The sequence below is a fragment of the Marmota flaviventris genome, chromosome 3 (genome assembly GCF_047511675.1).
Source record: "Marmota flaviventris isolate mMarFla1 chromosome 3, mMarFla1.hap1, whole genome shotgun sequence".
Classification (NCBI taxonomy): domain Eukaryota; kingdom Metazoa; phylum Chordata; class Mammalia; order Rodentia; family Sciuridae; genus Marmota; species Marmota flaviventris.
Window position 1 is genome coordinate 42,862,262 of NC_092500.1, and position 15,834 is coordinate 42,878,095.

The 15,834-nt window shown below is 34.1% G+C and overlaps 1 protein-coding gene across 1 annotated transcript; it reads left to right on the top strand.

The window, feature by feature from the left end:
- The first annotated feature begins 4,569 nt into the window (after positions 1-4,569).
- On the top strand, positions 4,570-15,656 carry Krr1 (KRR1 small subunit processome component homolog). Its single transcript, XM_027921926.3, has 10 exons — positions 4,570-4,687; positions 7,354-7,526; positions 8,802-8,936; positions 9,141-9,266; positions 9,357-9,440; positions 10,430-10,486; positions 11,621-11,791; positions 13,496-13,573; positions 13,673-13,766; positions 15,122-15,656. The coding sequence occupies exons 1-10, from the start codon at positions 4,603-4,605 to the stop codon at positions 15,262-15,264; spliced, it is 1,146 nt and encodes a 381-aa protein (XP_027777727.1). The 5' UTR covers positions 4,570-4,602; the 3' UTR covers positions 15,265-15,656.
- The last annotated feature ends 178 nt before the right edge of the window (positions 15,657-15,834 follow it).

The following is a 15,834-nucleotide window of genomic DNA, read 5'->3' on the forward strand; positions in this document are numbered from 1 at the left end:
CTGCTACTGATTTATAACACCAATCATATTTATATTTATTTAGTTGGGGGGAGAAACCTAGAGTGAATAGTTCCTGTTTTAGTCAGTTTTTTTGTTTGTTTGTTTGTCTGTTTTTTTTTTTTGTTTGTTTGTTTGTTTGTTTTTTTGCCACTGTGACCAAAGGACTTGACAAGAACAATTTTAAAGGTGAAAAGTTTACATGGGGCTCACAGTTTCAGAGTTCTCAGTCCATAGACACTGACTCCATTGCTTCAGGACCAAGATAAGGCAGAACATCAAGGCAGAAAGGCCTGATGAGGGAAAAGAAGTCAGGACGGGACAATCAGGAAGCAGAGAGACAATTCTTCTCACCAAGGACAAAATAGATATCCCAAAGGCACGCTCCTAGGGGCCCACCTCTTCCAGCCACACCCTACCTGCCTACGGTTTCCAGTTAATCAATTCAAGTGGGTTAATGCACTGAATTAGGTCAAGGCTCTCATTTCACTTCTAAACTTACTTGCATTGTTTCACACGTGAGCTCCTATCTGAACTAAGCAGTTTCCGTACATGGAAACTATTATTTAGAGGTTTTTAAAATTCACCATCTTGAATAGTTGTAATACTGGTTACAATGTTTCATTCTTAGAAAAACCAAGGAAATGAATTTCAGCATTTATCCCATGTTGTTACAGTGAATCAGTTTGTTTTAAAACATTTCCGCATAAAGCTTATGTGTGACATAGTGCAAGGTTTAGAGGTGAAATGAGGGGGTTGTGAGAGCCATAATGCAATCAGTGAATTAATCCCCTGACAAGAATTAATTGATAACTGTAGGTAGGTAGGGTGTGGCTATTTGGGGTTTATTTGGGTTGTGCCTTTGGGGTTTATATTTTGTCCCTGAGTGGATTCCCCCCTCCCCCCCTTCTTGGTGGCCATGTCCTGACCTACTTTCTTCTGCCACACTCTTCTGCCATGATGTTCTAGCAAAAGACCTGACAAGAATACATAGTCTAAGCAAATTGTTCAAACATTGTTCTCACTCGGCTTACTTTTCAATTTTGATTTTACTATCCTTATGAGTACTATTCTTTTAAAGCCATAATATGAAATTTAAGTAAATTAAATAAAAGTCTTTAAGCATCAGAATCCATTTTAAATCTGAAAAAGATGTATGTGTCTTGAGGGAAAGCACCAACCTCTCATATTTTGTATAATGTATATTTTTTCCATTCATTTAATTTTTTGATAATTATTATCCTAACTACTATTAACAAAATTATTGATTTGGTATCTTGCTACATTTTATCTCATATTTTCATCAAGAACAATGTGCTATATATCTTAAACTGTATCTAACCTTTGGTATATAACTAACAATAATTTGTTATAATTAATATTAACTTTGAAATTGATTTATAAGGTTTTTGGTGATGGGTTTATTTTTTAATACATTTTTAAAATTTTTAGCTATAGATGGACACAATATCTTTATTTTGTTTACTTATTTTTATGTGGTGCTGAGGACCGAACCCAGCGTCTCACATTTGCAAAGCAAGTGCTCTACCACTAAGCCACAACTCTAGCCTGATGGGTTTATTTTTTAATAAAGTCTTCTATTTCCCATATTAAAAAATTACTCCCTACTCCTGTGATATCAGCTCATGTAGGATTACTGGCTGCTGGAAGGCAAAGGATGTTTTGTTTGTTTACATTCACTTAACTTCCAGTCATATTGATCCAGTTTTTATATGGTATTTGGTTGGTTGTTTGGTTGGATGACAACATGAGCATTTTTGTTAGACAAGGGAAAAATTATTTAATTCTGGAATCATATATTATTGGGGCCTGACAGATCTTTTCCTTCGGAAATCTGACAAGATGTTTTTGTGTGATGTCATATGTAACAGGGGTTCCTACAGGGCGTTAGGGATCTTAGCACCTAGTTGTTATTTATCCATGTTTTTGTTTCTCTTTCAGTAATGATTTCAAAAGATGTGGTATCTTTGAAGAAAAAACAAGTTGAAAGAATAAGTTGATCTTAAATAAATATTGAAAAGTGTCCTAACATCAACTTAAAAACTAGAAACTCAAAAGTGATTATAGAATGATGATGTCCGCATGCATCTAATTTCATCTAATTGTCAGTGACTCTGTGACTCTCTGAGTATATTAAAATTGATAATTCAAAACTTAAAATGTTTATATAATGAGAAACAGTATGAGAACAAAGATATGTTTGTGAACAAATTCTAAATTCAGTATAATAATTTAAAAGGTAGGTTTTTCAAATGGATTCAATGTTGACAACAAAGGGTGGGTGGGTTTTGGTACTTCCCTTCTCATGTTCATTATCAGGCCTCCTCAAATAATAATGGTAATGTCAACAATAAAATGGTTAAAATTAAAGACACATGATGGGTTAGAAGGCTCTGCGGACTCTGGCGTCCTCACACCAGGGTCTTCTCATCCTGGAAACACAGCACGTCCTGTAGCCCTATAGAGGGCAGCAGCCTGTCAAGACTGGTCTTTGGTTCTTCCAACCATGCACTGAGCACAGGCTCTGTGTGTTCCTGGCCAGAGGCCATCATGGTAAGGACTAAGGACTCTCCATTTGATGTGGACACCACTCTAAGGGAGATGTAAAACTTCTTAGCTATCAAGTGGATAAACTGTTTGTTTTTACTTTAAATAGGAAATTGTTTTCTAAGACTAAAATACTTGAATTGTCAAACATAATCTCAGTTTGTATTAGTTTAGAATAATCCTGTTGAGGGAGTGCTGATCCATGAAATGTGAATAAATGGGAAGTAAACAAAAAAATATTAAAGACACATATGCAAGTGAAAACAAAAGCTTCTTTAGAAAATTTTGATATTAAAAAAAGTGCTAGTTTGCAAAGAATACTTGAAGACTAGGTGCCTCTTTCTCCATCCAGTGCTTACCCTGCCAGTCCTCCTTGTAACACATATACAGCTACTAATGTACAATAGTCTTTTTGGAGCAGTCTTGAAGCCTGACCTGCCACTTATTAATGATTGTCACCTAAAATAAGGCTAATAAGACCCTGCCTCATAGAGTTTCTGAAGGAAGTGTTCCTTAGCTTATAACTTTTGTCTGTTAGTATTCATGTTTTTCATCTGTTATCTAAGGGTTGATATTTTTGAGAAAATTTTAAAGATTAAATCCCTGTCGTTTATAAAATACACAGGATGAAAGTAGAATTCTTAATGTAATCATGTGTCTTAGGATCATCCACAAGATGATCTGTTTTATACACAAAGCCTAAATTTTTATAGAAGATACACCAAGGTGGATTTCAGACAAGAATTCTCCATTTCATTAACAGAAAAGAATTCAAATGAACAAAGGCTTCTCTTATTTGTGCTGCAGAAAATTTTAGAAAGGATAAGCAATAAGATCAATTAACAAAAGAAGTCTTTAGAGTGTCCAAGAACTTTTAAATTTGTAGAGTAACATTGTAGTGATTTGTGCTACTGATGTACCTCCTCACACATCTTGAAATTAGCTATATTTAGTTCTGTAGTAGGCAGGAGTGTTATTTTAGGGATTTACTAGGTTAGATGAAACATAGTAATCCCCACTTATCTTCAGTTTCTCTTTGTAAGGTTTTGGTTACTCCTCCTAACTTATGGATAGAAGTTTATAGCTTAATGCTATATTACAATGCTTATGTCATTTACTTTCATTTCATTCCATAAGCATTACCATCTAGACAATATGTGAATATAGTACAAGATTTTTTGAAAGGGACCATGTTCACATAAATTTTATTACAGTGTATTGTTATAATCATTCTATTTTATTAGTTATTGTTAATCTTTTCTGTGCCTAATTTACAAATTAAACTTTATCATAGGTATGTAGGAAAATATATTTGTGTATGTGTGTGTGTGGGGGGGCGGTTTCAGTAATATCCTGTTTCATGCATCCACTGGGATCTTGAACGTCTCCCTCACCTATAAGTCAGGGTACTGTCTTCAGAAGTGTTACTTAAATACTATCCCTCTGACTTCGAGAAATACCAACACCCTAGAAAATTACCATCTGAACTAAGGACTAGGAAAGTCTACCTGCCACAGATTGTATTACAGAGTTCTGTTTGTCTTAACTTTGTTTTTGTTTTAATTAGAAATAATGCAAATAAAGTGCTCAATATAAAATACAGTAGTCTCACAATAAACAACAGTACCATCACTTTGTCATGGAATACCTCATATTCTCTTATTTGTACGTCCCACCAACACCTAGCTTATATTTGGCGATCACATAAATATTTATCGAATGTATGGATGACATTTACGATAGTCCCATTGCACTCTGTGGTCAAATTCTGCAATACCCAGTTCCGTCCGGGTTAGACTATGAAGTCCTAGAAAACCAGGGATAAGACTGGTTACAAGTTGCTCACGCTCAAACTACAATTCCCAGCATTCACCGAAACGCCGCGGTCGCAGTGCGCTCTGGAAGAAGTGTATTTTGTGCGGAGACTGCGCAAATCTCTACATCCGAGTCCTGCGGAACTCATTTTGTGTGCAGTTATTTTAGCCGGTAGGATTTAAGAACAGCTTCATTTCCGGTACCACCGGAAGCAATTGGAAAATGGCGTCTTCTTTGCCGATCGGTCCCGTTCCAGTAGCTGGGAAAAGTGAATTTCGCAACCAGAAGTCAAAGCCGGAGAGCAAAGGTGAGGTTGTATGAAAAGTGAAGTCTTGGTTTTGTGGATAATTGAATTGCGATTTTTTTCTTTCCCTGTGTCTGGACGTGTAAAACCATCTGTAGCCTGTTTATGCAGTTAAGTGTCTGTACATATTATTGCTAATGGTGCCGGAGTTGACTGCGCCTGCAGGAATAACTGACAGGTATTCTGGCCCCGTGTTTCCAGCTCATTCTTTTTGCCAAGTCTCCCCCCACCACAGCACCAATCCCAGTGAAACTATTGTGGAACCCGTTTCCTCTAAAAGAATAAGGATTTAAAAATTGCAGAGGGCGCTGTGGAAATTTACAGCGCGCCGGTGGCTGCAAGTCATTGACAGAGGACTAAGATCTGGTGGGATAGGTAATCTTTATATACGGAACGCTAAAATTGAAAGAGTGCAAGAGATAGTAATTAATATGGGGAAGGAGCTATATGGCATGCCCTTAACTCCATTTTTTTTTTTTCAGCAAATAAATTTTGGAACATTTATCATTATTCCTTTTTGTCAGATGGCCAAACTATTAGACGATATAACTCTTAGACTTTAGACTGCCTTGTTTTTAAATTGCAATCTTGCATTGTAGTCTCGTTTATCATATCTACCTTCATTATGAATGAAAGAGACTATAGAAATAGCTGGGGAGCTGCTCAACCAATGTTGTAAGAAGTGGTATAAAGCTTGAACTCTCATTCAAAATGCACTGGGAAGATATTAAAGAGTTCTCAGGTGTTGCTGTATTTTTATATAAGTATGTAACGTACATAGCAGAGACTGTATATGAAGAGCAAAGTCAGCACTTAGGGGACTAGCGCTGAGACTATGAGTAAATAAGGTTACCATATCCCAGAAGCTCTCTACATGCATGTGTCAAATCATATTGTCCTTTCTGGGAACCTGCAATAACCATTCTGAATGGTGTTAAGCATTCCGTTACCTTTCTTTATACTCTTTATTGCCTGTTCAGCAAAATAGTTTAATTTTGCCTCTTTTTTAGTTTTACATGAATGAAAATGACTTGTATGTATTCTTCTGTTTTACTCCGGCTTGGCTTTATTTTGATTATTCAACCAGAGTGACACATTTACTCTTTGTGGATGTTTTCTGTTAACATGCTTAAGGGTTTCTCTATGCACTTAGGGTTGGAATCCTTAAAGTGCATGGTATGTGTAAGTAATGCTAACACTTCCTCAAGGATTGTGCCAATTGTGATTCCCAATAGCAGTGGAAGAGAGTTCTCATCACTCTAAATCCATACTGAACTTTGATATCTGAATTTTGAATTTGTTATTTTGATAGGGATGACATGATAACAGGTTGTTGTTTTACTTTGAACATCTCTGATTACAGATGAGTTTGCACATTACTTTATATGTTTCTGAGCTATTTATATTTCCTTTATTATGAATCCCCTTTTTTTAATTTCTTTTGCTTTTTTTTTTTGTTTCAGGATTGGAGTGGATGGCTTTTCTTATCAATTCATAGCTATAGAAATTGGATAGGGACTTTAAAGATGCATTTTAAGTAGAATTTGAAACAAAATTTCAGGATATTGGGGGACGAATGATATATGAGGATTACCTAATTCTCTTTAATTTGAACCAGAAGTAGCAAAGTGAATGTGACTAAAAGAAGAAGAAAGCAAGTTTACTTGACCTGGATCTATAACATGGGCTAAAGACCTGCTTTTCAAACTTTAGGGTGCTAAAGAATCTCCTGATGAAATTGTTAAAACACAGATTCCTGGGCCTCTCAAAAGAGATTCTGATTCAGTAGATCTGGTGTAGGGTTCAAGAATTTCATGTCTAAAAAACTTCCAGTTTTTGATGATGTTACAAGTCTGTGGTGGATCATGCCTTTGAGTAGAATGATATTAGAGAATAGCTATTGGATTTAAGGGGCTCCTAAAATCCAGGATTAGGAGCTCCAATAAGTGATTCAGGAGATAATGTTTTGGCCCTTAAAACATATTTTCTTTTAGTGAAAGAAGATCTAGACTGAGCCAGCTTTATTTTCCTTTAAGCAAGACTGAGTGTCTTTTTCTATAAAATGGGAATAATAATACCGATCTTTCATGTCTGGCATATTTGCTATGAAAGCCATATAGAAATGGGGCACTGAAAGCTCTTTGGAAAAACCTAAAATCCTATTCAGGTAGTTTTTAACTGACATTATACCCCAGAATGAGCTTTTAGCTTTAAGATGTTGTGTGCGTGCATACACGCGCACACATACACACACACACACTCTCTCTCTTACTCTCTCTCTCTCAAGTTCCACTCCAAGAAAGAAAGGTTAATATTTAAAATAGTGATATAAACAAAATTATATTTAAATCTTCAGCACTGTCGTAGTGTAATACAATAAGGTCTCTAGAGTACCCGCTATCTGCTCGGCATGTGCTGTTGAGTATGGAACAAGGAGGAGACTCCCTTCCTTTAAAGAACTGTCTTATGAGGTAACTGCAATGTATGGTGATAATTTTACACAGTGTTTGATAATGAGGAGGCATGTTCTTTGTGGAATAATATATAAAAAGCAGGGAAGAAGTAATACAAAGAGAGTATTGGGAACCTTGTTAGTGTGTATATATAATGTTAACAGAGTGCCCTAAAGAGCTTTAAAATGTGACCTGTAAATTTTTTCTTGCTTGTAGATGAATCGGAGCTCCTCACTGTTCCTGATGGTTGGAAGGAGCCAGCTTTTTCTAAAGAGGACAATCCCAGGGGACTCTTGGAAGAGAGCAGTTTTGCAACTTTGTTTCCCAAATATAGAGAGGCTTACTTGAAAGAGTGTTGGCCTTTGGTGCAGAAAGCCTTGAATGAACATGTAAGCATATTTTATACATTTCTTTGAGATTTTGCTCTCACATATGCCGAATTAAGTGAATGTGTGCTCATGGATTTCTTTTTAAAGGTGCCACGTAGCTAGTTATTTTGGTTTCTTTGGTAGTTTAAACAGTCTAGGTAAATTTTATTCGTCTAGTTTATTTTTACTTTAGTGATTAATAAAATTACTTTGAAAAAGTCACATACCATTAATATTTTAGAGGTTTTATGAACTGTCAAAAACTTATAAAGTCCAAATTTCAGAATGCCTATTCTAGGCTATGATAGTTACCATATCCCTGTTCGTTCTGAACTGAGTCATGTTCCTAATTGTTTAATTTTCATTTTCAATAAAAGCTGTAGATGTGGCCAACTATCTACTATTCTATTTCTGTGGCCCTGTCGCTAGAGAAGTGTATTTGTTTTTTTGTTTTTTAAATTGAAGATTGAAACACATAAATTGAGAGGTCAAAGTGACTATAATGAGCCTTAAAAAAAGAATGTATCACATATGATAAGTATTGTTTTATGAAGCTTATGGTTCAGTTTTACATGTGTGTGTTTATATGGGTACTAGATTGTGATATAAAATGTATTTCTCACTGTGGGACTGCGCTGGAGTTGGTTGTACCCCATTGTGAAGGTAGCCAGTCCAGCTCCAGGCTGTTTTACAGCTATCTATATCTGAAATTAAACTTGGTCTTCTTCTTTTTTTTTTTTTTTTCCTTGTAAATTCATAGATACCCAACCTTATGTTGAATCGTTCACCACTTACTCCATTGAATTAGTCTTCAGATTATGCTCCACAAGTCAGATAATTGCATTTTATTTGTGTGGTCGAAGTCTAGTTCTTGCCATTGAGAGTTAATGCTGAGTGTTCCTAATTATTGCTTCTCTCTGAACCCAGGATAATTTGTTTTTACTTTGATTTTAATCCTCAAAACATCTCGAAAATATTTTGGAAGGAAAATAGATTGGAGCTGGGTCCAGGATAGTGAAGCTATACACTGTTACATTTTTATTCTAGGTGAAGTATTCTAAAGCCAAGTATAAATGGTTCAATAGCTTTGATTTGTTATATTTTGTGAAATATGAAATTAATCAAGTATTCATTACTTATATTTAACTACCCAGCTTCTTCAGGGAGGGAGTTGATAGAATTTGAGAGATGGCTTAATGGCATAGAAGTTAATAGCTTGGTTAGTACAGGCTATTTAATTATTTAAACTTGAATTCATTTTTAGACAACTGCTTGTTTGGTCTTTTCTTTTTGAAGCATGTTAAAGCAACCCTGGACCTGATCGAGGGCAGTATGACTGTTTGTACTACAAAGAAGACTTTTGACCCATATATCATCATTAGGGCCAGAGACCTAATAAAACTGTTGGCAAGGAGTGTTTCATTTGAACAGGTGAATTTAGAATTAGATTTACTTATATCAACGTTAGACAACCTATAATGTATCTTTCCTGCCTCCCTTCTTCCCTCCCCCTTTTCCTGCATCCTTTCACAATTGTGTTTTCATGTTTGTTTAGATTACAATTATTAGGCTAATGAGTAATTGTAAAAATAAGTAATTGTGAAGCATATTGATGTATTTTTATTTTTCCAAAAGGCAGTACGAATTCTTCAGGATGATATCGCGTGTGATATCATTAAAATAGGTTCCTTAGTAAGAAATAAGGAAAGATTTGTAAAAAGAAGACAACGGCTTATTGGTCCAAAAGGATCTACATTAAAGGTACTTTTTATCAGTGGAAAACTTGAGTTTCTTCCTCTATAATTAATTTTTCATTGTATTGAATTTAACTTAACTGTTCTTTCAATATAGGCATTGGAACTCCTAACAAACTGTTACATTATGGTTCAGGGAAATACAGTTTCAGCCATTGGACCTTTTAGTGGCTTAAAAGAGGTAAGAACTATTATCTTCAAGTAATCATTTGAGAACAAATGAAATGATTTGATTATAATTTATTGGACTATGGAGACATCTATTTCTGAAATAGGCCTGTGCACCATCATTCTTCTTACTATAAAATTTGAATGGGTATTTAAGATCTTAGTCTATAACATGTGAGAAGTGTAGTATATTTACATATGTTCAAGTGATTGGAGAATTGAGCAAACATCTCATTACTTGCAATAATGTGTACAGCCAGTAAAGATCAGATTCTGGAAATATTTTTCTTCCAAGAATACATTTTTGCCGTGTGCAGGGCACACATCTGTAATCCCAGTGACTTGGGAGGCTGAAGTAGTAGGAATGCAAGTTCAAAGCCAGCCTGAGCAAAAGCAAGGCTGCTAAACCACTCAGTGAGACCCTGTCTCTAAACAAAATACAAAAAAAAAAAAATTAGGGCTGGGTATGTGGCTCAGTGGTCAAGTGCCCCTGAGTTCAATCCCCAGTACCAAAAAAAAAAAAAAAAAAATCTTTTTTTGTTCGAATTTTAGTAAGTATATTAAATATTTTCCTGAAACTTTAATTTGCCAAATGTTGTGAGAAAACCTACAGCAAATGCTGTTTCTGTTAGCTCATTTTGTTACTGTCACAAAGCTGGAACAGGAAAGTCAAGTTACTTTCTTAAATAAAGTAGCAGTTTCAGTACTTGAACACTCATTTTCAGACTCTTATTTCCAATTCTTTTCTCCTTAAATCACACAGCTCCAGGAGGTTGTTGTATTGGTTCCAAGTACCATATTTCAGCACTAATAGAGAAACATTTTAACCAAGGGAGGTTGACTGCTATTATTTAGAAGCCATTCAGAACAGTTGAAGGAATTATCTTCAATTTGGTGATCATTCCTTGATTTATAGGCTGCCGTGCAATATGTTAACTCCTCTTTTATCTGTTTTATTAAAATATTCTAAGAGTCTAATTTATTTTTCTTTGCAAATTTCAGGTTCGAAAAGTAGTTCTAGATACTATGAAGAATATTCATCCCATTTATAACATTAAAGTGAGTGTTAATTGCATATGACTCTACTAGTGATTGTAAACTACTCTTAACTACAGAAACTTTTCTTGAAATTAAATTTTTTATGAGAGTCTAATATACAAATCTGATAATACAGCTAATTTGAGTGAATTAGAGGTAGAATTCAGCCCATTCAATTCCCCTAGTCCTCCTTTGGGGCTTGGATCTCCAGTGTAAAAATTATTGAAGAGAATACTATAATTTATGTTATAGCTCTGATATAATGAAAATAAGTTTCATGGAATTTATCGTAGATCATAATCAATTCAGTTTTCTTGAATTATGATCACATGTATTATATTTAAAGATGTGATCTTTCAAAATTTTGCCTATTTCTATTGAAACTGGAATATCTTAGATTACATTAAAACCTTTGGATTTCAACAAATTGTAGTCCCTCAGAAAGATCTGTTACATCCCTATGTGCAAAAAGTTTGTGATTATACTTGGAAATATAATAGTATGATGAGCTCTGTTATTATGGGTATTTATTGAGCAATTCACTTAAATTTGATAAAGTTAAAAAAGTCACTTAGATTAGGTTAAAGTTATTTTGAGTTACATTGGAATATTACAGATAGAAAGCTAGTTGTGCATCTGATGCTTGGTTGACTTTCTCTTAATATTCCAATGTGTATAAAATTCAAATGGAGTGGGGGTGAATGTTAGAATAGTATTGACTTTTGTCTAATCATCAAGACATTTTTTTTTCCTTTCCCTCTTAATGACTATTAAAAAGTTTTTTTAATAGTTTTTTTATTAAAAACTATTAAAGTTTCCTGCTTACAGGGAACATCAGCTAATTAAGAATCCTATCTGCTATAATTAAGTTGAATTATAAAGGTTTTATTGGAATACTCACTGAAAAACCAAGTATCATTTTTATCTCTTAACAATTCCCTGTTTCTTAATGTAAATTTCTAATGATTTTCTGATGCTTAACTGATTGTACATATTTATGATGACATATCTTTTTATTAGTGCAATTGGTTAATTCTACTAAAGAGAGTAGGAACTGTTCCTTTTAAAATTGTATTTGTAGAAGCAATATTTATTATAGTTTAAATAAATGTATCAATTTTGAAATTAAATTTTATTTTATGTGTATGACTGAAGACCTTAATGATTAAACGGGAATTGGCAAAAGATTCTGAATTACGATCACAAAGTTGGGAAAGATTCTTGCCACACTTCAAACACAAAAATGTGAATAAGCGCAAGGAACCAAAGAAGAAAACTGTTAAGAAAGCATACACGCCATTTCCACCACCACAGCCAGAAAGTCAGGTTAGTATTAAATGTTGAACTTTAGTATATAAAGAAAGAACTAATCTTATTTTGTTGGAAATTTTATTTAGGGTAGTTTAGGCGCAGGGAGGGAGAGAGAGTCTCTGCATGTTGTCTGGAGAGGTGGAAGAAGCTAAAGTGTAAAAAGGCACATTTTGAGCTAAATGCATGGAGTTGGGGAGTGGGGCCTTTACATTGTGAGTGAACTGCATCAAGATGTTTTTTGTCAGTTGTGTCTCTGTAGCCAATGAAAATGTTCTATAGATTTTTTTAAAAATTCAGAGATTTAGCCCATAGTATCTCTACTTTGCTTCAGCAATATTCTTTTTTGACCCTGTTCTGTATGATTTTAGAAATCACAAATTCCAATTTTCATTCTTTTTCTGAGTTATTTTCTTTTCTCTTTGTTTTCTTTCATGCCACTTTTCTGTTTTTTCTTTTTTTTTTTTTAAATATTTTTAGTTGTTGATGAACCTTTATTTTATTTATTTGTATGTGGTGCTGAGAATCGAACCCACTGCCTCTCGCATGCTAGGCAAGCGCTCTACCACTGAGCCTCAACCCCAGCCCCTCATGCCACTTTTCCCTTCTGTCATACCTTCTAAGACTTGGATTAAGTCCCCAAACTTTCCCATAATGCACTACCATATGAAGCTGGAGAAAATCCTGTCTGTGAATTAAATCTACTAGAGATTCATATTTCCATCCTTACATCCTCAGTATTATCTGGCAGCTCTTGTCTTAATTCTGTCAACACCTTCTCACTTCCTTGACTTTTCTGAAATATTTGAGGTCATCAGGAAAAACTCTTTCAACTTAACTCTTCTCTCTGTAATTCTTTTCCTCATCTGCATTAATTATTTCCATCTGTGTGAATTTCATCTATATCTCTGGTATTGCTTAAGTATTCTCTCCTTTGCATATGTCTTAAAAATAATTCATCTCTACTAGTTGTTTTCTGCTCAGGATATAAACTCTTCCTTTTCTATCATCTTTTCTCCTCCTTGTTTGAGTTTTTCAGGGAAAATGTGATAAGAGGCCAAAGGGAAAAAGGAGTAGTGATCATGGTGAAAAAACAATGGAAATGTTAGCTCACGGAGAACAAGATTAGAAGGAAAATGATAGCTGAGAAGAGCATAGTGGAGCCAATCGCTAAAACCTTGCTTCCATAGCACCTGCCATACTTCTTATGACCTGTTTTGTACTAATTGGCTGTTCTTTCTTCCTTTCTCTTTTTACCTTTTTTTAATTAACATGTATTAACTATACATATTAACAGGGTTCAGTGTAATATTTATGTAAATATATGTACACAGAGCCCAGATAAGACCTATCCTTCCTTTTTCTACCTCTACCCCCAGTCTAGTTCATGTTGCTACCTTTATGAAGAGAGAGAGTATTGACTCCACTGTTACCCTAAAGATGTTGTGACTTTCTTAGGAAATTACTTTTCAACTACATTATTTCTTTTTTTTTATGTATTTATTTTTTTATTTGTTTTAATTAGTTACACATGACAGTGCAATGATCTTGACATATTTGAATCAGATGGAGTATAATTTCTCATTTTTCTGAGTGTCCAGGTTGCAGAATTACATTGTTCATGTAGTCACGTATATACAGACAGCAATAATAAAGTCTATTTTATTCTGCTGTCCTCATCTACATTATTTCCAACATAATTATCAATATTGTTTTCAATAGATTGATAAAGAATTGGCTAGTGGTGAATACTTTTTGAAAGCGAATCAAAAGAAGCGACAAAAAATGGAAGCAATCAAGGTAAGACTATGTCTTGCTGACAATGTTAGTAACAACATTCATAAATTCTGAATTCTTAAAACTAACCTTGATTTTACAAATGTACTTTTAATAACATAGGCTAAACAAGCAGAAGCTCTCAGTAAGAGACAAGAGGAAAGAAACAAAGCATTTATTCCACCTAAAGAAAAAACAGTTGTGAAACCTAAGGAAGGTAATGCTCATTTTTCACTTTTTGATGTAAAAAATCCATTGTCTATGAAAAGTAAATCCATAGTGAATTTTTCTAAATCTGTCGTGTTAATAAGTAAAGAAATAATCATATCTTTTATCAGTTGTCTTAGCATTTCCTTAATTATCAAGTCTAAGGACAAGAAGCGAATGAATAGAAGTAATGAAAATTTTGCTATCATGATTCAAAGAGGGCTTTCAGAGAAACTTTTTTCTCATTATTTATATGATCTGTGGCTTAAGATTTGTTTCTATGTTGTTAACGTTGAGTACTTATTACTAAACAAAGTAATAACAGGAGATTTTCTAGCCTCATTCTAAAGTAGCCCTCCAAAACTGTCAGTGCACATTGTTTAAACTGTCATGCCATTTCCTAGCAACACGTACATAACCTGTTAATTTGTTTTCAGTTTGTGCAATCTGTCAATTAAGTACTCTGGATACCTAGTAGCTAGTTAACCTCAGCCTGTGTTAACTAAGAATGTAGCTGCTTTGTAGTGGAGTATGTAATGGAGGCTTTAAATCTCTGTGCATCTCAAGTGACTAGGCTGTACATATGGTGACATTTTATCTTGGGATTCTTTCATGTTCTTAAATACTGTGTGTAAATGTAAACAGATGCATTTTTTTCATTGTTGCCTTTATTTTGTTCATGTTTTTGGCATTGATTAGATGCTTTTGTGTTGTTAGGAAGACCTCCAAATACTCTGGAGCTATTGTCTTTTTTTACAGAAAGCTTGTTAATACTAGTCATTAATAATAATATTGGAAAGCCTGAAGGTTTTTTTTGGGGGGGTAGGAGGTGTGCTGGGGATTGAACACAGGGCCTTGTGCAGGTGAGGCAGGCACTCTACTAACTGAGCTATATCCCCAGGTCAAGCTTGAAGTTTTTGTTATGGTCTTAGATGAAGTAGATTTTGACCTGTAGCTTCATGATTTGCTTATTAAAATTATTGAAGCTGGAAAAGCTACGTGTAATATTTTTTATAAAATGTAACTTTAAATTATTTCAGTGTGTAAGATGGAAAATTGATATATTAATGAGTAACGTTCCAAAATAAGGAAAAGAATGTAAATAATCTCAAGATTTAGGGAAAAAAGATTAATTAAATTCAGTAATTGGTACAAATTGTTTAAACTGTCATGCCATTTTCCTATGAACTCTCACAAGTGCATATTTAGAGACTATGATTTGAAGAAATTTCTAACTTTAGCAACATGTTGTATATTTTATAACCTAACCTTTTGGTTATTAAAATAGTGATCTGAAATTATTATCTAAAACACATTGTTTTAATTTGTATAGAATTGCATACATTTTCTTTTTAATTTTTGTAGCATCTACTGAAACTAAAATTGATGTGGCTGCCATCAAGGAGAAGGTTAAGAAAGCAAAGAACAAGAAACTGGGAGCTCTTACAGCTGAAGAAGTTAAGCTTAAGGTGGAAGCAGATGAAAAGAAAAAGAAGAAAAAAAAGTAACATTAAAAAAATAACCAAAACTCCCTGAACTAGAATTTATAAAACTATCTCCTTTTGTAAAGGATTTTGAGATATTAGGGCATTAGTTGTCCTATGTGTGAGAAATAATATTTCTGAGTTTCATATAATAATATTCTTTATAAATATATTCTTGTGTATTTTGAAAAATTTTGTGCTAGAAAGTGCTATGTGTACATTGTACCTAATCAGGCAGGTTTTGCCTAAGCATGAGTTTAGGAGTAACTTTTAAGTTTTTTTATATATACATTTTTGGAACGTGACTATTGTAATTTTTCATTAAATCCAAAGTCTGATGTCATTGGTTAGTTTTTAAACATAATCATGTCCCAGCATTTGGTTTTGAGGAAAATAAATGCCAGTTTTTCAGTGCATTCTCTCTCCCTGATTATCCCTTCTTACAATTTTGTTTTAAGAGTAAACAGCTCATAAGCAGAAAATCAAGGCCTCTGAAATCAAATACTTCAGTTATCAAGTCTGAGGAAGTGTTAAACCAGAAAGATACCAAATTGCAAGAGAACAGGGAAACCAGGTACATTGAGCTAAAGCAGC